We start from the raw sequence: 21,582 nt of genomic DNA, 5'->3' as shown, positions 1-21,582 counted from the left end.
GGGACTTTTTATTGGACCAATCCAAATCCTTCGGCAGCTCTCCAAGCAAAGAGGGTCATAGTATGTGCTTGTGGAATTACCTAGTCTCAGGGCCTGTTTCACTAGAAATGACATTCTGTCCCTTAATTGTCCATAACTCCTGTAACAGGCAGGAAGCCCACCTAGCTTTACCTCCACACTCCAATTCTAAACACGCAATTTTTCCAGAGGAGCAGGGTCTGCCGGGTCTCTGAGAAGACAGAGGTTGGGCCACTCGTGCGGTATGAGTCAGCGGCCTCCCCTGGGCTCCCTAATCATCACTAAGAAAGACTTTGCTGACAACAGAGTTTGCAGAATCAATGTGTACCTGGGGGTGGAGAAAGCCCTGGGCACAGCAGCAGGAACACCATGAGCCTCAGTGAGGAACAGGTACGCAGCTTCCTGGATGGGAACCCCACCTTTGCCCACCAATACTTTGGGAAGAAGTTGAGCCCCGAAAATGTGGCAGGGGCCTGTGAAGATGGTCGGCTGGCGGACTGTGGCAGCCTACGAGAGCTGTGCCAGGTGGAAGAGAGTGCAGCACTGTTTGAACTGGTGCAGGACATGCAGGAGAGTGTCAATATGGAACGTGTGGTCTTCAAGGTCCTGCGGCGTCTCTGCACCATTCTGCACGCCGACCGCTGCAGCCTCTTTATGTACCGCCAGCGCAACGGCATAGCTGAACTTGCTACGCGGCTCTTCAGCGTGCAGCCTGACAGCGTCCTGGAGGATTGCCTGGTGCCCCCTGACTCTGAGATTGTCTTCCCACTGGACATTGGGATTGTGGGCCATGTGGCTCAGACCAAGAAGATGATAAACGTGCAGGATGTGTCAGAGGTGGGTGTCCTACGGTGCAGAGGTGTGTTCTGCCTCAGCATCCAGAGATTTCACAAGGACTTTTGGTCCAGGGCCAAGGTCTTTGCAGCTTACCTTTCCCTGTTCCATCTCCTTACAGTTCTTAGCCTCCTGTCTTTCCCTTCCAGGACTAGACTTTCACATTTCTAGTTTAAAAGGGGGAGCGTGTTCCAAGGGAGCTTGAAAGGGTCCCTCCTTTTCTCCCCCATGCTGCCTAATTGCCACAGAAACACTCTTTAAGATACATTCTTGTGGAGGCTTTTCAGATTCAGCCCGAGGCCTTGCCAAAGTCAGGCCTCCTTTAAGCATGATAAGCCCCGTGAGGACCCAAGGCAGCTTCCGCCATCATCAGGCATGACGAGTGTTCCATGGATGACTATGGTTATCTGCGTAGAGGTCTGAAGTGATCAGGCCAGGGCTGGGATAGGGAGGCCAGATGCTCCAAACACCCAGCCCTGGCAGAAGCAGCTTTACCCACAATGGGAGCCACACTGGCCCTGGAAGCAGAGAACCTGGGGTCTAGGAGAGGGTGGGAATGGGGTCACAAGCGATTCGGGGTCCAGGATGGGAATGGACTTATTGACACAAACTTCATGGAAGCTGCTGGTTTGTGGCAGGTTTAAGCAGGACGCAGTTCCTATGGGTGGGAAGCGGTATGGGGTACAGGGAGTGAGGTACACCTAGATATGGGTGTGATGACAGCCAGGGAGGCTCAGAAAGGGGTGGAAAATGTATCCCAATGGACGAGGGAGTGCCACAGAGCAGCTGGAGGACAGGCTTCCTCCTCCCCACCCCCTGCCTATTCTGCTCCTCTTCCTCTTTCTTCGCCAAGCTACCCAGGTAGCCTCAGCACCTGCTACACAGGTCAAGCACATGCAGTAGGGGACTCCCAGCACGGGAGAGCGTCCTCTCCTGGACAGCTTCCCTAGAGGCAGTCTGCTAGCTTCACTCCTGGCCAAGTGGGAGGGTTGGGCATGAGGGTGCTGCAATCCTCTTACACTTATCTGTTATAAACAGGCACCTGCACAGCGACCTGAATAGAATAATCTGCAGGATTATCTTGGCCTTCACTTTGCTTCCTTTTTAAGAAATGGGTCATCCATGAGCCAAATGGAGCATAAATTACCAACAAAGCCAGAAATTTGGTTTATAGGAGAGGCTGTGACAGGGCATTAATATTCTAAGGCTCATAGTCTACCCACCCTTCCTCACTTTCTCATGATTCCTCCTGCCTTCTTTCATTCTTTCCCACCCTACCCTTTTCTTCCTCCCTCCCACACACCCTCAGGGAATCCTCAAAGCAGTGCCTGCACATAGACCTGAGCCTGGGGCAGGTTCTTTCCTTCCTATTGCCCTGATCCACACCAAAGTAATGGTGTTGCTCTGAGGTAAGATCAAGTTGTAGAGTTGCCTTTAATCCTATTCCCAGGACTACCCATGTCCTACAGCCCCTCTCCAAGGATTCTGGTCACTCTGTAGCCTAAAAGATACATCCTTGGTGGCAGCGATACCATGTCTACTATTATGAGGTTTCTGTAAACTGCAGGTTGTGTTTGTTTGTATTGATCCCAGACTGAGGGTAAAGAAGTGACTGTCAAAGTCAGCAACATTCAAATTTCCACCAGCCGGCATCAGGACACTCTGCATTCCCAAGGATAGGACTCTGGGTTCACATGCAAGTTTTCAGCAAAGAAACTGAGACAGTTAACACTCAATCTCCCAACGGGCTTGGTGCCCTCCTTGCATATGGCGAGCCACATGGTGGGCCTGTGTGGATTGCAGTGTTGTTTCACAGTGTGGTAGCTACAACAACAAAGGACTGATACAAAGTTCTAGTTCACACAGATACTCACTGCACCTGGACATGCTGGTATTCAATTTTTGCTGGGGAAACAATGTCTGCCTCACCATGTAGCTGCAGTAGTTACACCAGACTGCTACTAAGTATAAAGAAACCCTAAGCAAAAGTAGATACTGAACACATTTAAACCATGAATGTGGTATATAGGTATACCATGAGAACAGGAAGACCTTGAGGTCATGAGCACAGGCAGAATATTGGCACCAGTAGGACATGCACACAGGTAGGATGTGATCATAAAACAGAATACAGATAAACTCTGCCTAAAGCAAACGTTAGCAAGTATGGGAGACTGGCTCCCCCGAGCCCTGAGTGTCTATGTTCTTGGCATATCAGACTGCTAACATTTCTGAAGTGATGTCTATTTCTGATATGCTCCCTCCTAAGCAGAAGCATGCCCCAGGATGTGGCTTTGTGTAGGGAAAGTCTGCTTGAGGCTATGCTCACATATCCAGCCTGTAGGGAATGTGGTAGTATTGGAAAATACCTCTAAGCAGAGGACCTGAAACCATGGCCTGAGACTATCTGTCTCAGGACCCTATAACTTCATATATGAGTACCACAGCTTTGCTCTAAGAACAGAAACTAAAACCTGAATGATAGATATCTCACTAGGTCTCAAGGTTATTGCAATCTCTCTGGCAACCAGTTCAGAACAGAATAAGCTCTCATATTTCAAAAACCATACATCCAAAAGCCCAGAAAACCTGGGAGATAGAATCTGGGCTCTCTGTCTTGCTCTCAGTATGTCATAATTCAACAAAACAGCATAACCACCTGCCCTGCCTGTCTTCTGGAGAGGTCTGTTAGCATTAAGGAGGACTGCACACATGATGTCAATCCAAAATACACGTGGAGATTCACCAAAGAATAATGATATTTATTTGACAACAGCAACAAGAATCCTTATGTTCTGACAAACTATTAACATATTTAAGGAAGTTAGGGCAAGGGGTAGATTTCAAAGTCAAAAGAGAAAAAAAAAATTATAAGTTGCTTCCATAAAAGTTCATTGGTTTCTAGGGATCAAAGGCGGGAACTAGCAGCAACTCATGGGTAGAGACACCCATGCTGGATAGGGATTCTCTTCAGAGTGTGTTAAATGAATTGTTTTCATCTTAGGGACCATTAGAAATAAACTTTGGGTAGGTGTGGTGGTGCATGTCTTTACTCCTATAACTGTAGGTATGGTGGTACACACCTTTAATCCCAGAACTTTGGTTCCAGGCTAACAAAGGTTATATGGTAATAGCTTGGCTCAAAAAAAAGAGAGAGATAGATTTTGCTATTGAAATTTTTGCATATGTTGGAAAGCATGGCAGAAGAAATATCTCTGGGCACTTTGGAAAGTCCTTAAGAAAATATTTATCAGTTGGATGGTGGTGGCGCACATCTTTAATCACAGCATGCAGGAGGCAAAGGCAGGTGGATCTCTATGAGTTTGAGGTCAGCCTAGCCTAGTGAGCAAGTTTCAGGACAGCCATGGCAGTTATACAGAGAATAAAATATTTTTCAAAACAATTTATTTCAGAGAAGCAAATGTAAGTGTGCCCCCCACCTCCACACCCTTTCATTCCATCTTAGATCCGATTATGTCATGGATCTAACAAGAATCGTTTCATCCTTTAATCATTAATCTTAAAATTTTTTCCTCTAATCAAGAACATTCTTCAAAGCATTGATCAAGTAACATTGTATAACATGCTGAGAGGGACCTGTTCTGATTGGCCAGCTGACATTTTGTTAGAAGCTGGACTTCTATCCACTCTTGACAGACAGCAGGTACAATTTTAAAATAAGCAATACAAAATTTTGGGCTTTTATCTTTTTTAGTGTTTTAGATTTATTTATTTGTTTGTTTGTTTGTTTATTTATATGAGTACACTGTCACTGTCTTCAGACACACACCAGGAGAGGGTATCAGATCCTGTTTCAGATGGTTGTGAGCCACCATGTGCTTGCTGAGAATTGAACTCAGGACCTCTGGGAGAGCAGTTAGTGCTCTTAACTGCTGAGCCATTGTTTCTGCAAAGTATCATTAACAATAATATGACAACTTCTGTTTCTGGGTTTGTTTGCTTGTTTGTTTTGTTTTTGCTTTTTCTTTTTTTGTTTTTTTGTTTTTGTTGTTTTTGAGACAGGGTTTCTCTGTGTAGCCCTGGCTGTCCTGGAATTCACTCTGTAGACCAGGCTGACCTTGAATTCAGAAATCTGCCTGCCTCTTTGCCTTCCCAATGCTGGGATTAAAGGCGTGTGCTACCGCTGCCTGGCCTCATGTTTTTTTAATGGAGAAAAGTTTGGTATTTTACTTTTAATAAAATACAGTAAAACAAATATGAATAGGACAAAACAACCAAAGAAAAAGAGCCAAAGAAAAAACATAGGAAATGCATGTAGATACAGAGACACACACGTTTGCACACACAGGAATTCCATAAAACACAAAATTGTAAGTTATAATATATAAGCAAATGACATGCAAGGTTAAAAAAAATATATCCTGACTTAACATTATGAAATGAAGACCCTCCAAAGAGCTGTGGAGGTCATTTTCTGTTGGCATCTACTGCTGGGCATGGGGCTTACCCTCAAGAATGGTTTGTTTCCTCAGTGAGACTCCCTTGGAGAAAACTAAAAATAATTCTTCATTTCCAAGTGGCTATCGATTGGAGATAGCTTCTGGGTTAGGAATAAAGGCCTGGGCCCTCTTCTCCTTTTAGGTCTAGGACCCCCCTCAAGAACAGACCCACACAGGCCCTGAGCATGCTGACACAGTCTCGTTGGGTTCATATGTGTGCCACCCTGTTATGTCTAGAAGGCCTTAATTGCTTGGTGCCCACCATCCTTTCTGGGTCTTTCCTCCTCTTCTGAAGAGTTTTCTGAGCCCTGGGGGGAGGGATTTGAGTGAGTGTTCCAATCTCCCTTTCTCCCTCTCTCCCTTTCTCCCTCTCTCCCTGCATACTGTCTGTGAGTCTCTATTTATTTCCATCTGCTGTAGGGTGAGGCTTCTCTTATAACCACTGAGCAAAGTACAGGTCTATGAATAAAGCAGAATGTTATTTGGCATCTATTATGCAAACCTAAGCTTGAAAGGTAACCAATGGCACAAGTCAGGTGGTCACAGAAGAGTTTGTGGGACTTACTGCAGCAACTGAGCCTTTCCCTTCTTTCATGTAGCTGGATTTTAACTCTCCTGAGGAGAAACCTGGAAACAGCACAGTCTTGTCAACAACACAGACTTTTCCTCATCTGACCAATAGCTGATCTAGAGCAAATTTACCATTTAGCATCCTATAATTAAGGAGGTCTCATTTAAAAGGGTCACTTGTGTAATTTTGAGCAAAAACTTGTCTTGGTGATGTTGCCAAAGTAACTCACTGGATAAGCAAAAAGTTTTCTTAGGTCAAATCTGTCAAATTATCCAAACCGGCTCTTGGCTATATGCATATTTTAACAATATCATTGTCCTTCTCACAAACAAAGAAAACTAAGGGTTGGAGTCTCATGATGTAGTCTTGTTCTGACTAGCTTTCATCCTCTTTGCCGTTTCTGCCTTTGCCTGTGTCATCAGACCAGTTTAAAGAGTCCATATTTAAAGTTTGTATCAAGTTGTTCTGCTCTAGCTCCATAGAGCTTTAGAAAAGAGTAACTATTAAAGTCAGTAATTGAAAGCTGTATTGAGACATTAGAGGAAAAAAAGAATTTAGAATCTAGTCTAATCTACAGGTAGACAAAAAAATAGAAGGCAGTGAGCAGTTATAGTATAATAACATATTTTGTTTTTCTTTAGATATAATTCTTTTAGTTACACTGCTACTTTTTTTTAAAAGACTTGTTAGCTGAGTTTCATTTTTATCAAATTTGAATTACACAAATACAATTAGAGAAGTGATTTCTCATATAAATAACCTCAGACACAGGAACCTTGAAGCAATAAAACCAAACAGAGACAGAAACTAGACATAGCTGTGTTCCCCAGTGCCCTAGTCCCCAGACCTATTGTAATTTGTTAATTGTAAAGGCAGGGCACTCACAGCCAGAATTCTGTGTGCAATTTAAAACTCGTCATTCGGTTTAAAGACGACTTCTATGAGAACACATTTTACTGACCTCATGCAAAACAATCACAGGATCAGAAGAAAATGGAAACACCTACAAAATTCTTAAATTTTTGAGGTTCCAAATAAGGAAAAAGGAAATGCTTCCACCATTACTTATAAAAATGTATTCTATTAAATTTCTATAAGCTTAAGAAGGGTTTCTTAAATCTAGGAAAATATCTAAGAGCCAGCAATGTTTCAAATAAGACATAAAATCCACTGGAAATGTTGGCACACACCTTTAGTTCCAGCATTTGGGAGGCAGAGGGAGGCAGATCTCTGAGTTCAAGGCCAGTCTGGTCTACGAAGTGAGTTCCAGGACAGATAGCTCTAAGTAGATCGAGAGAGACCCTGTCTCAAAACAACAACAAATCTTGTTAAAAGCTATTTTCCTATGTAATAGAAAACTAAAATGATAAACACACACACACACACACACACACACACACACACACGCACACGCACACGCACACACACAGACTGACAAATTGTCTTCACAAAATATAAAACTTCTGTTTCCTAGAGAAGTTATGAAAAGAGAGAAAGATCCTACAAAGTTGGTTATGTCTTGAAGGGAAGCAATTGAGAACAGCATGGAAGATGCCTGGTAGAATGGTATGAGAACTAACAGATACTGGCAGAGTACATACAAACTACATTTGTGCAGCATGTGTGCACATCATGCTACCAAGGATGCAAAGCAAGATCAGCTACCTTGAACAGAGAACTGGTGGAACTGTCTGGTTATACAGGGTTCAAACATATTAGGGAAAGCCCAAAGAAAACCTTTCATTCTGGATCTCTAAACAATTTTAGCACCCTCTACAATAGCAGTCAGAATTAAGGCAGTGGTGGGGACTATCAGAGCTGATGGGAAAAGGGAGTCAGTCGCCATGTTAGTTAGAAACTTAAACAGAAGTTTCAGGGCAGGGAAAGCTGCAGGTAGAAAATGGCTGAAAATTTAAGAAACAATTCAGAGCCAAAAATAGTAACCTCTTGAAAATCTGTACCAATCAAATCAATTGTTCTTGAAATTTGTTTGTTTTAACACTGTGGGTTAGTGTACTGGCTGGTTTTGTGTGTCAACTTGATATTGGCTGGAGTTATAGAGAAAGGAGCTTCAGGTGAGGAAATGCCTCCATGAGATCCAGCTGTGGGGCATTTTCTTAATTAGTGATCAAGGGGGCAGGACTCATTGTGGGCAGTGTCATCCCTGGGCTGTAGTCTTGGGTTTTATAAGAAAGCAAGCTGAGCAAGCCACAAGCCAGTAAGTAACATCCCTCCATGGCCTCTGCATCAGCTCCTGCTTCCTGACCTGCTTGAGTTCCAGTCCTGACCTTCTTTAGCGATGAATAGCAATGTGGACATGTAAGCTGAATAAATCCTTTCCTCCCCAACTTGCTTCTTGGTCATGATGTTTGTGCAGGAACAGAAACCCTGACTAAGACAGTTAGACTCTGGCTTTATGTTTTCATAACAATCATATATTTTAGGGAAATCTATCGATGTTTTAATGACAGCCCACCTGTTGACACAAAGTTCATTTGTAAGATTAGTCTATCAGAAACCTATGGCCTACTTTAATCCTTAGTCCTCCTACAAAATTCTTTCTCATACAAAAAGCTCTTTCTTTTGGTATCCTTTGTGGATAGAGCTACATATAGCCAAAATATCTTACTCTTACTTTAATTTCTACTGAACTAAAGAGCTAACCTATGAAGTAAAATATTTTAGCTGTCTACCGTATACTCATACTTTGTGAGACTTTTAAAAACATTTATTGTGTGTGTGCATCTGCATGCAAGCAGGAGCACATGTTCACACACACACACACATGTGATGCAGGGGTGCATATTCATAAATGGTGAAAATCAGATAACAACTTGTGGGTGTTAGTGACTCCTCCACCATGTGGGTTCCAAGGGTCAAACTCTGATGGTCAGGCTTGAGAGCAAGCACCTGTACCCACTGAACCATCTCACCAGCCAAGGAAGTATTTTAGAGTATCCAGAAATATGTTTCCTCACAGAGCATTTGATGTATGTGGATTTTAAGTTACCCAGAATTGGACATCACATAAGTTTTAATTAATTCTCTATAGCATAATGTAATTTTGTAATTACATTGAAAGTTCAAAATTAATTATTTACTTTTATCTAATTTATTTATTTTTAGATCTTAGATCTAACTTGCTTGCGACAACTGAGATATCGGTCTAGTGTAAGGCTCATCTTTTGTTGTTGTTTTGTTGATTTTCAATACATCCCAACTGCAGTTTCCCCTCCCTCCCCATCTTCCAGTCCTCTCCCTCCTCCTCTCTCCCCCAAATCTACTCCTCCTCTGTTTTTGAGGGACATCTTATCTTTCTGTTAAAGAAATGCCCTGTGAATGTGCTATGCTTTGATACTCAAGAGTAGTGGATATATTTGCATATTATGTGCACATATTCTTGGGACACAATTCCACAACTTGAGATCTTAATCATCTAACAGAGGAAAAGTCAGATCTGTATTCTACTTAATGCTGACAAAAAAGATATGTTAGCTTTACTTAGGCCAATTGTATTATGTTAGCTTCACTTATCAAAGACCTACCTTTATAGTTTAAGGCTTCCTTCTCTATCAAACCTGCATAAAGTAGTAAACCCAGATGAAAACATGCTGACCACTCTGAAGAATTCAATTATGGCTTATCAACAAGTTTTAAATCAGCTTATTTATCAAAGATTTATTTAAATCATGTGAATGAAAAAGCTTCTGGATTAACATATTTTTAGCAAGCTTAGGTGTACTCAATTTATGAGGATTCATTTATCTCTAAGCCAATTAAAAATTCAGCTCTTTTAAATCCAAGGTAGATTTAAGTCTGGTGGTTCCTCAGAAAACTGGGCATGTCACTTCCTGAGGACCCTGTTATACCACTACTGGGCATATATCCAGAGGATTCTTCAGCATGCAATAAGGACACATGCTCCACTATGTTCATAGCAGCCCTATTTGTAGTAGCCAGAAGCTGGAAAGAACCTAGGTGTCCTTCAATGGAGGAATGGATACAAAAAATGTGGTATATTTACACAATGGAGTACTATTCAGCCATTAGAAACAATGAATTCATGAAATTCTTAGACAAATGGATGGAGCTGAAGAACATCATACTAAGTGAGGTAACCCAGTCTCAAAAGATCAATCATGGTATGCACTCACTGATAAGTGGATATTAGCCTAGAAACTTTGAATACCCAGGACATAATCCACAAATTAAATGATGTCCAAAAAGAATGGAGGAGTGGCCCCTGGTTCTGGAAAGACTCAGTGTAAGAGTATAGGGGAATTCCAGAACAGGGAAGTGGGAAGGGGTGGATGGAAGAACAGGGGGACAGAAGAGGGCTTATGGGACTTGCGGGGAGTGGGGACCCAGAAAAGGGAAAATCATTTGAAATGTAAATAAAAAATATATCAATAAAAGAAAAAAGAAAAAAAAGAAAAATCCCAGGTTCACACACACATAGTCACACAGACACACAGACACACACAGGGGGGAGGGGGCAGAGAGAGAGAGAGAGAGAGAGAGAGAGAAAGAGAGAGAGAGAGAGAGAGAGAGAGAGAGAGAGAGAGAGACTACATAACCACACATCACAGAGAGAAAGTCTCCCTTTAATTGAGAGCTGGGCTGATGCCCAATGAGATAAGATAAACATGGTACCCTTCAATCACATTTTTTAATCTGTAATCTTGGTGCTAGAGGATTATCTACAGTTTGGGTCCTGATTAGATGAAGTTAAAGTTTAAGCTGCGAAAGATCAAAAGAGAAATAGAGCACAGGTTCAGTGAGGGGTCATCACTCAGAAATGACAACCTCAACAGTAGGACCGGTGAACTGGAACTGATTAAAAAAAAATGGCTGTTTGATGCTGGGTGTGGTGGCACACAACTTTAATCCCAGCACTTAGGAGGCAGAGGCATACAGATTTCTGTAAATACACATCTGTTCTGCACCGGCTGTTTCGGTCAGTTTTTCCCCCCTAGCACCCATGGCCTCCACAGCAAACAACTAGATGCATATTTGGGAGGCTGGGTGAGTCAGTGACTGTAGGTAAATGGGTGAGGGGTGAACGCATGGGTGAGTGGGTAGAGGATGAGTGGATGGATGGGTAGGTGGAGGAGTGCTACTGAACAGCACTGGTACCTGTCTGGACAGGGAGAAGCAACAACATAACTTTATAGCCAGAACAACAGGGTACAAGGCTCTGCCAGGCTCAAGGAAGGATGAGACTAGGCCACAGCACAGCAAAAAGCTCAGAACAGAAATCAGACCAAAGCCTAGGATCTCCAGAAATGTCTGCCCTATCCTTACCAAAACATGAGAGCCTCTGGTTCTGCGCACATGGTCTCACCCACTCTCCTACTTCTCATCTCTTAAATGTCACAGAAGGCTTGACCCAGGACACTATCTATTTCTGGTCCCTCCCCTGCAGTAGCTTTACACTGGGAGTGGGGGGAGGCTCCATTCAGCCAGGGAGCCAGACCAGGACTCAATCCTGAGCACAAAACATGATGAAGTTAAAATGTAGCTGGACATGATGGGTGGATGTCCAAAAATAGAAGAGTAAAGGAAGGGGCTGGCATCAGTGATAAAGCACTTGTCTGACATGCAAAAGGTCTTGGAGTTCTGTCCCCAGCATAGCAAGAGTGCAGAGGGGCTTACTGTTCACGACAGACAAGGAGGGCAAGGGGATTACTGCTAAAACAGTGTCTCTAAAATGAGCTTTGTGGTTGATGTCACGTATATTTCTACTGAAAAGATTATATTGCCTGAAGATCTAGCATATCCATGTAGCTCAAGATCATGCCTCCTCATACACTGGATATTCAGGAAGGGTGGATGGGAATAGATTTGGGGTGGAGCATTATTAGGGAGTAATGAACATCATTCACTTTAGGTTATCCAGAAAGGGCTGGAAGGTTTGATTGTTTTAACCTTGTTCTGTGTGTCCTTCTCTAGAGGACTTCATCTGAAACCGTCTAGAGGAATACAGAAGGCATTTAAAGGGACAGCAATAAACAAAGCTGATTCACCCTATAAATTTCTCCCAGCTACCAAAGGAATTCTAGGCTGTCTGGGCCATGGCTTCAGGAGACCTAGAGATGTTTGAGGTAAAGGAGGGATGCAGATGCTTAGCAGTCAGTAGAATAGAAAGGATCTTGGCTTACACAATGGAAATGGATAAGTGGATCTTGGAGAAGTCTTCTAGGCAATAAGTGTCCCAGACGCTCACTATATTTGTGATACATATGCATTTATAACTTGGCAGTGAAGAGTTCAATTCAGAGTCTCCAGGGCCTGAGTCTCCTGCCACCTTTGCCCACTTTTAAGACTGTCAGATATTCTAAGCAGGAGACTATGGGAGCAAAGAATTCCTGGGAAGACAGTGCAATGGACAAGAAAGGCAGGAAGAAGCTTCCAGAAACTTCTGAAGCCACAGGATCACAAGGAGGGAGTCTGGTACATGTCATCTTCAATGTGGAATGCAAATTTATATCGCATACATAGAAAGGATTAGCCTCTAGAGGTCTAAAGGTGAAGCCAATGGGCTGAAGGGACACTATCTACATGGGGGGACTTCTAGGGCCAGGCTGAAGCTGAAGAGCTACTGGGGATAATTGAAAGCCCAACCAAAGACTTGGCATCCTTGACTTACTGAAACACATGCATGAATGGCAGGATGATGGAAAGTAAGGAAAGGTAGAAACTTGACTATGAGGAAGTGATATGATTAAGGCTGGTAGATTTGTCTAGGGGAACTCTATATCCTTGTTTCACTGGTTGATTCACAGAAGGAAGTTTGAAAGGGAAAATGCTAGCCAGACTTGGCATAGATATCCCCAGAACAATCTCACTCAAAACCAGATCTCTTCTCAGTGGGACACAGGTAGAGCCAGACCTGCCATGGTGACCAAGTCCAGGTTCTATCTGACCTCTGGCCCTGGATTCTAACACTCTTTACCCTTTTCCTAAGAGTCTTGCCTTGTGAGGATCATGAGGTATTCATAATGATACCAAGATCCTGTGGGCATTGTCTATAGGGTGAGGATACCAGAGCATCTGAGTGAGGAAAGTATTTGATATCCCAGGGATAAGCCAGGCTGCAGTATGTTACCTCAATATAAAGATAGTGACTGCACAGCTAGGATCAACAGTAGGCACCTGATAGGGAGACTGAGGACCTCACCAAGAAGGCAGGAAACCCAGGAAGTGAAGTCAGATGAAAGGGTGTGAGAACATTTTAAAACCGTAGCTTTGATCATAGTTAATTCCCAGCAGGGGAAGGAAATTTGGAAAGAGAGCAACAAATAGGTGAGTTTCCTGAGTGGAGAGCAGGCCAAGAGAGATAGATAGGGAGGTCCCAGGCTATTGTACAGTTTTATTTACAAAATGAGGCTTAGACAATGTATAGATAAAAATTGGCGATAAAATAAGGTGTCAAATGTGGGTTGAAATGTGGTTGAAATCAAGGCAATAAGAAAAGCAAAATGAGACAACTACCAAGCACAACTTGTGTGCCTTGCACATTCTCTGAAAGTCACATCTGTAGATTTGTGAGCCTCATTTGAGGATCAAGTGTACTTCATCTAAGAGCAGTGGTTCTCAACCTTCCAAATGTTGCAACCCTTTAATACAGTTCCTCACGTTGTGGTGACTCCACCCATAAGATTATGTTTGTGTCTCCTTCATAACTGCAACTTTGCTACTGTTATAAATTGTAATGTAGTGCTCGCTTCAGCAGCACATATAAATTGTAATGTGAATTCTAGTCTAAGAGGAGAAAGGCAAAAATTCTACTCTCTTTTTCATCTCTTTGTCCCCAGTACTTGTACATCCTTCAGAATAAATGATGACATGTTACAAAGTTCATCACAATTTCACACAAAAAATCAAATCATAAATTGAAATAGAAGTTTACAGCAGAGAATGTTTACATGCATATCCATTAGGAGTAAGTATCTGGCTAAACATCCATCACCTGTCACATCTCCACAGGTTCACTGAAGGTTTTAAACCATAACTAAGTTATTAGTGAAGTTTTGTATAGAAAAACCCAGTCAATATTTTATCTTCTGTCCTATGCCTAGATAAATTATTAATTACCTTTTTATGACCTTTGGTTAATCATTTTACAACCTCTTGGAATGTGCTCTGAGTAGGAGAAGTCTGGTTACTATCTAAGAGCAAATTACCGGTGACACTTGGGCAACTGGCAGAGTTCTCATTGCAGTTTTGACTGTCAGAAAAGGACCTAATAGCAGTCCCATTATAAAAGAGCTTAATAATCACAGATATAATTTTAGGAATTCTTATAGGATTATCATTAAGACTTAAATCATCTATTTGTCTATATAGCATCACTACAAGACAGTACATCATAGTGGATCTGCAGAGATCTGCTCCAAAAGGGTGTGCTGCTACATAGTGATTGTTATATATGTTTAATAATAACAAGAAAAGCATATTAATAGCAGGAATCTTTCCTCAAATGAATCCCCTACAGCCTTGCTTAATAAGGGTGCACCTGTCACAGATCATATAATCCGAAGCAGGCCATTTCAGGATGATCACCTGATAGTTATTAGCTTGTCCCATTACAGTTCCTAATAGGGAGCTCCCCAGAATGTACCCAGAGAAAATGATATCCAGGCAAATCCCTTCCTTGGGAGGCTTTATCACATGACCAAAGCCTCGTACCTGTGATTTAGCCAGAAAAAGTTTATGATCTTCCGTGACAAGATATTAATATTTATCCCAGTAATGTCCCCTCTGTCAGGCTTTGCTGCTCTCCTTCCTTCTCTGCTGTCATTCGTATGTTGATTTACCGCCAACTTAATGCCACATGGCAGTCAGGGGGTGGCTGCTTCTCCAAGATGTAGAAAGGGGAGGGGAAGAATCGACTTTAGCCACCTCCATCCCATTGGGAGGATAGCCCGATCTTTAGACTCCTAGTAGGCTCCTATAGCTAAAGCTGTGGCCTTACTGACCTGCTACCAAGGAGACAGAATGATGGCAGGGAAATTTTCAAGCTGCTCATAGGGCTGAGCTATGGAGAATTGTGACAAATCACAGGGCTGCAAGATACATGGTCCTCAGTACATATAAGAAAATCTCTTCTAACAGTGGGATGTGTCAAAGGTATTAATAGTTGTCCTCCATCCACTCAACAGGAGTGGGAAGGACATAAGGCTGTTCCAACTTTCTGAGACAGACACTGAAGAGAAGCTTTCACCCCAGTCATTATGCCAGGGTATAGTAGTCTTGTGTAATTAAAAGAATAGCCAGAGAATAAAGAGTAAGGCAAGGTCATGTCTGTTAGGAGCTATCTGGCTCTAACTTAGTATCCTGAGCCTAGCTCAAATAACCTGTTCCTTTCAGGGGTGGAACTAACTTCAGAATCAGGATTCCTTTCATATCTTGAGGTAGTAGATGTGGGAGTCCTTTTTGAGCCCTCCTTGAATCCTCCCTGAGACCAGAGATCGGCAAACTTACCATGTCACAAAGTTTCATGGTGGACAGTGGTCTGTGCAGCAGAGCTCAAGTATAGGGTTGGCAGATAAATCCCAAGAAACAGGAAATTCTCAACTCCAGTTCCCCAGCCAATTTGTCTTAGTGATAGTGTCCTATAACAAACCACCAATCACAACTGAGTCCATCCTTCATGCAGTCATAATTATCCAGGAAGAGCATATAGTAGGCTCAGAGGGGGCTGGAGGAAGGAGACAGTCACCTGGGCTAGAAGTTCTGAGAGTAGGAGCAGTCGGACAGACTGAACATACAGGAGGCCATCTTTGCCCAAAAGTAGACATAGCCTTGCTTGATAGCCATGTAGGGGCTATTTGGAAAACTTGGGAGACTTCTTAGGAATCAGAGTTAGGTGAGTTTAGTAGAACCCCAGGAACAGGGTGAACTCTCTCTGCTCAGAGATTGTGTCATGAATTTAGAGGTAGGGCTACTTGACATCACAGCTCTAGTCTAAATGGTGGCCACCTAAGCACAGCCCTTCTGTAAAACCCTGGGAGCACCAGACTGCCAACCACAACAAACTTCTCTCTTCCCACTGCAGTGTCCCCACTTCAGCTCATTCGCTGACGAGCTCACCGACTACGTGACAAAGAACATTCTGTCCACACCAATCATGAATGGCAAAGATGTCGTGGCTGTGATCATGGCAGTGAATAAACTGGATGGCCCATGCTTCACAAGTGAGGATGAGGATGTGAGTGTCCAGGAGTTCTTAAACACTCAGCTCTTCCCCTGGGATTGCCCCCTGTGTCTGTGTATGTACTACCCACAGCATGCCTTTGCCCATCTGCATGCCATTATCTCTCTCTAGTCATGTGGTTACGTGAGTCATGCCCCTTGACAAGTCTAAGTCTGAGCTGTATCCCTCTGCTAATCTGAGTGTGTGAGCTGTGCTTATCCAGAGGCATAAGCCATGTTCTTCAAACCTCTGTGTGTCTCTGCTTATCTGCGTGTGTGAGCTATGCCCCAGCAGTTCATCTTTGTCTATGTAAGTCATGTCCCTTTGTGTGTGATCCATGTTCCTGTCCCACAAGACTGAACTTTTGTGTGCATGAGCTCTGAGTATTGCTTACCAGTATGGTTGCCTGTGTATGGCATTTCCTCCAGGACCTTTGGAGTATGCCTTTCTTCTGTACATGGGTCCTCAAATATCTGGATTTCTGACTCATGCTGTTATAATTGCTGTTTCAGGTTTTCACAAAGTACCTGAATTTTGCTACATTAAACCTGAAGATCTATCACCTCAGCTACCTCCACAACTGTGAGACACGCAGAGGCCAGGTACCTGTATTCCCTGATATGCTTCCCCAGCCTTCCACCCTGATATGCTGTTTTGTCTTCATGAATGGCCAAGACACTGTGATGCCCAATCAAAGCATGACTCTGGCCTAAGAGGACCTGATGTTCCCATCCATGTGATCAGTATAAAACTGAGTACAGGCAGGGGTTCTGTGCTCACCTAGGCAGGCATGTTGTGAGGAAGAAACTGGAAAGACCCTCTGCTCATTAATACAACCTGACCTAGTAGGCACAGCTTCCTGCAGAGCCACACACTGACTCCAATCTCCTCAGATACTACCTCAAAACTTTGCAGGAATCAGAGTGAATTGTCAATTAACTAAGCACAGAATCTTGTGGGATTGGGTCTGTCAGAGAATCTAGAATCTGTTTACTTTGAATAAGATAGAAACTTGAGTGTCCAATTGGGTCAGTGTGCTATAGGTTTAGAACACAAGTGACTATAAAAATTTGAAAATGTCAGAGAAGAGAGACAGGGCCACTAAGACTGTCTTGACCATAAGCTATATCACAAGAGCTCAGAAGAGGATTCAAGGCAAAGTGGTTCTCTTATCTGAGTCTCAGCCTGTGGGAGACTTTGAGAAACTCCAAACAAGCTGGGTATGGCAGCGTATGTCGGTATCCCAGCTCTCAGGAGACAGAGAGGGAAAGGTGTCTTAGTCAGTGTTCTATCGCTGTGAAGAGACACCATGACCATGGTAACTCTTATATAGGAAAGTGTTACAATGGAGCTGGCTTAAAGTTTCAGAGGTTTAGTACATTGTTGTTAAGACAGGAAGCATGGTGGAATGCAGGTAGGCATGGTCCTGGAGAAACTGAGAGTTCTACATATGGATCCAAAGGCAGCAGGAAGAAAGTCATACTGGACCTGTCTTGGGCTTCGGAAAACTAAAAGCCCACCTTCAGTGACATACTTCTTCCAACAAGGCCACACCTCCTAATAGTTCCACTTCCTGGTGACCAGGCATTCAAATATATGAGTCTATGGGGGCCATTCTTTATAACAACAACAACAACAACAATAATAATAATAATTATTATTATTATTTTGGTTTTTTGGATTTGGTTTTTTCGAGACAGGGTTTCTCTGTATAGCCCTGGCTGTCCTGGAACTCACTCTGTAAACCAGGCTGGCCTCGAACTCAGAAATCCACCTGCCTCTGCCTCCCAGAGTACTGGGATTACAGGTGTGTGCCACCACCACCTGGCTATTATTATTATTAATTATTACTATTCCTATTGTTGTTGTTAACCTTATATCCTGATCACAGCACCCCTCCCTCCCTTCCTCCCTGTCCCATCCTTACAAATCTTTTCCCCCATTCTTATTCATACTACCACACAGGGCAATTACAAGTTTGAGGCTAACCTGGAATACACATCGAGGAGACAAGCAAATCTTGTCTCAAAGAAAGGGAACCAGAGAGGAAAAGAAGAATGGAGAGAGAGGAGAGAAAGAGAGAGAGAGAGAGAGAGAGAGAGAGAGAGAGAGAGAGAGAGAGAGAGAGAGAGAGAGAGAGAAGAAGAAGAAGAAGGAGGAGGAGGAGGAGGAGGAGGAGGAGGAAGAGAATGAGAGGAGAGGAGGAAGGAAAGGGGTAAAATGGAGGAAGGGAACTATCTTAAATGGGTGATAAGACATACTGTGCCTAAAGCTAGGAAATTCAGCCATACACAAGCTGGCTTTGGGAAAATGTTAGATGGCAAGTTACTCTGAGCTTTCCAAACTTCTTGTTCTGCCCGTGAGTGCTGCCATGCTTTGGCTTCCCACTGCAAAAAATATGAAAATGTCAGAGAGGAGAGGCAGGGCCAGGGTTGGTGGCCACCGAGCACATCTTGATAGCTTATATCCATGTGGTAATGGTCATTTGTCAAGAGATATCTAGTACAGATACTTCAAGTCCAAGGCAGAGCCTGCCTCCATTGATCAACCAAACTTATGGTCGACCATGGGAGTACATGACAAATACCAAATTCAGTTACAACTTGGACCTTGCATAAAGTGCATGACACTGAGGGGAAGGAGGAAGAGTGAGGCTGAGACAGATGAGTGAGGTAGGGAAGCAAGTCCTGAGAGAGAAGAACCACAAACAGGAGCTTCAGCTGGCAGGAGCAGCAGAATGGAGAGTCAGAACTAGTTAGGGCTGTGGGGATGGTGAGACCAGTAAGGTAGGCTGACTAGAGGAGTCAGGACTGCAGGCAAGAAGCTCAGACCATTCTGAGATGGGGGCACATGGGCTAGAGTAGTTCAGAGAGGGGAAATGATGATGGGCTGATTGGAGAGGAGAGGGAGGGAGCATGGGCTTGTTGGAGGGGGTCACAGAGGTAAGTGGTCATTTGTAGTTCTCAATCTTCATTATACTGTCAAAAGAAAAAGTAGAGAAAGGAGCGTCAGGAAACTCCAGTCCTCCACTAAACCCACTACATGCCCCTTAACCCATGACACACACACACACACACATACACACACACACACACCATAGCCCATGATAGACATACACACGCATGTGTGCATACATGCACACACATGCACATGCATTTACATACCCCATAGCCCATGACAGACATACACATGCACACACACAGACTCATGCACACATACATATACATACCCCAGACATAAGCCACCCACAATTTGCCACAACACACAGCACAGAACCATACCCCATGCACTATACTTATCGTCTGTTCCACACCATCAAAAACACTACACATAACCTCACCATTTGCATCTCAGATGCAAATCACACATATAAATCATACATATTTATCCCTGCATGGTTCTAACAGCTGCAGAGGCCTGCTCTCTCTCGTTCTCCAGCCTCAGAGGAGGTCTTTCTGTCTTCCCATCTCCCATCCCAGTGCCTTAGTCAGTTCTATTACTGTGAAGAGACACTATGACCACAGCAACTCGTAGAAAAGAAAGCACTGAATTGGGGCTTTCTTACCATTTCAGAGGTTCAGTCCAATACTACCATGGCAGGGAACATGGTGGCACACAGGCAGACATGGGGCTGGAAAAGTAGCTGAGAGTTTCACCTCTGGATTCTCAGGTATCAGGAGAAGACAGCCATACCGGGCCTGGCTTGGGCTTTTGAAAACTCAAAATCCAACCCCAGTGATACACTTCCTTTAAGAAGAACACACTTCCTAATCCTTCTCAAGTAGTGCCACTTCCTGATGATTAAGTACTCAAACACGTGAGCCTATGTGGGCCAACTCTTATTCAAACCACCACACCAGGTTGTTCCCAGGTGTCCTGCACTGCCCTTCGTGCCTGCACTCACAGTTATTCTTTTGATAGAAGTGGACACTGTCCCTATCTGCTGCCCAGCCTTCCTCTCCTATATACATAGGTCTATCTTCAGTTAAAGAAAGCCATTGTTCTCCCTGTCCTTCCTCCACCATCCTGATAGACTAAGTCAAAGCTCAGTGGCTTCTGGAGCCTCAGAATTAACCCATTGCCCTCACGATGTGGTTATTTGTGTCTATTTGAAATTGTGTGACCCTAATTCACAGCAGCAGTTGTTCCCACAGAACCTACCATGTTGCAGTCACCCTTCACCCATCACCCTTCACCCATCACCCTTCACCCTTCACCCCCTCACCCTTCACCCTTCACCCTTACCATCCACAGCCCCAGATAATACTGACAAATTTCTGTCACTATACTTTTGCTTGTTCTGGACATTTCACCCAATTTTTGCATGTTACTGTTTCCTGTTGTTGTTTTATGTTTGTGATTGGTGGGGTGGGCACATGCCATGGTGTGAGTACAGAGATCAAAGGACTACTTGCCAGAGTTGTCTTTCTCTTCCCACCATGTGACATCTGCAGATCAAACTCTGGCCATCAAACTCAGATCACTCCTACCCACTGAGTCATCTCACTAGCCCCATTCTATTAAATTATAGTCTCTTATCTGACTGGTTTAGATTGAGTTGAGCCAAACCCTTGCCAGCAAGAAGTTTCTCCATTTTGACATCTTTCACTGGTGTTATGATGCTACCACAACTGACTAGTGAACCAGCACTGACTAACAACATTGTTAAAGACTACACTGAATTGAAATTTCCTTAGTTTTTACTTTTTCCTTCTGTCCTAGAATACCACCCCAAATCCCACAGAATGTTCTGTTGTCACATCTCCTCAGACCCCTCCTGTCTGAGAAAGTTTGTCACATCGACTAGTTTGAGAAAGAAACCTGGCTAGCAATGTTCAGGGTTTTGGAATTGTTCTGATGTCATCCTTGTGATCAGACTTGGGTCACTGGGCTTTACAGACTAAAAGCCTTTCTATTGCATCACAGCGGGGTGCTGCCATAGAACACCAGGAGACAGTTTCCATCTCTACTGTAAAGTCACCTGACCTGTCCTTTGCTTTCTAAAGGAAGTCATTGCTCATACCAAATGGGAGGCACACCCGCCTTCAGAGTGGAGCATCTATAAAATTTGTACCCACTTATTAATTTACTTAATAATTGATTCATGTCTAGATTCATGGGTATTTACTTTCTGCCTTAGGTTAGAATCCAGTATCATTGTATTTATTTCATTGTACAAACTGTTATAGCCCTGGCCCTTCAGTTGACTCCTGTGTCTTTTTGCACATTGCAACACTGTCGGAGTCCCAGGCTTCTCCAGGATGCTTCCTGCCCTGGTCCTAAAACCCATCATTTCTCTAAGAAGTCCTGATCCATATATTAGAAAGCTCTATTGGAAGCTAAGATCTGAGTATTGTTATAGTCTTTGTCATTCCAATCTCCTCTCACCCAGCAAAGGAAGATCACATGTGCTAACATGTATGCATACACAGTAGGAATATCACATATAACACCAGACTGGTATAAAATTAAGCATAATTTCTGATCGATGTTCCTAGCCC

General features: G+C 43.4%; 1 protein-coding gene across 1 annotated transcript in view; it reads left to right on the top strand.

Moving 5' to 3' along the window:
* Nucleotides 1–387: 387 nt before the first annotated feature.
* Nucleotides 388–21,582, top strand: part of Pde6b (phosphodiesterase 6B) — a 45,328-nt gene continuing 24,133 nt past the window's right edge. The window contains exons 1-3 of the mRNA XM_052198708.1: nt 388–855; nt 15,944–16,096; nt 16,594–16,683. Of these exons, the coding sequence (XP_052054668.1) occupies nt 388–855; nt 15,944–16,096; nt 16,594–16,683 (711 nt within the window). The remainder of the gene's footprint in view (nt 856–15,943; nt 16,097–16,593; nt 16,684–21,582) is intronic.

This window comes from Apodemus sylvaticus, chromosome 11, assembly GCF_947179515.1.
Source record: "Apodemus sylvaticus chromosome 11, mApoSyl1.1, whole genome shotgun sequence".
NCBI lineage: Eukaryota > Metazoa > Chordata > Mammalia > Rodentia > Muridae > Apodemus > Apodemus sylvaticus.
The sequence above is the reverse complement of the archived record's forward strand: the minus strand, read 5'-3'. Positions and strand labels throughout refer to the sequence as shown.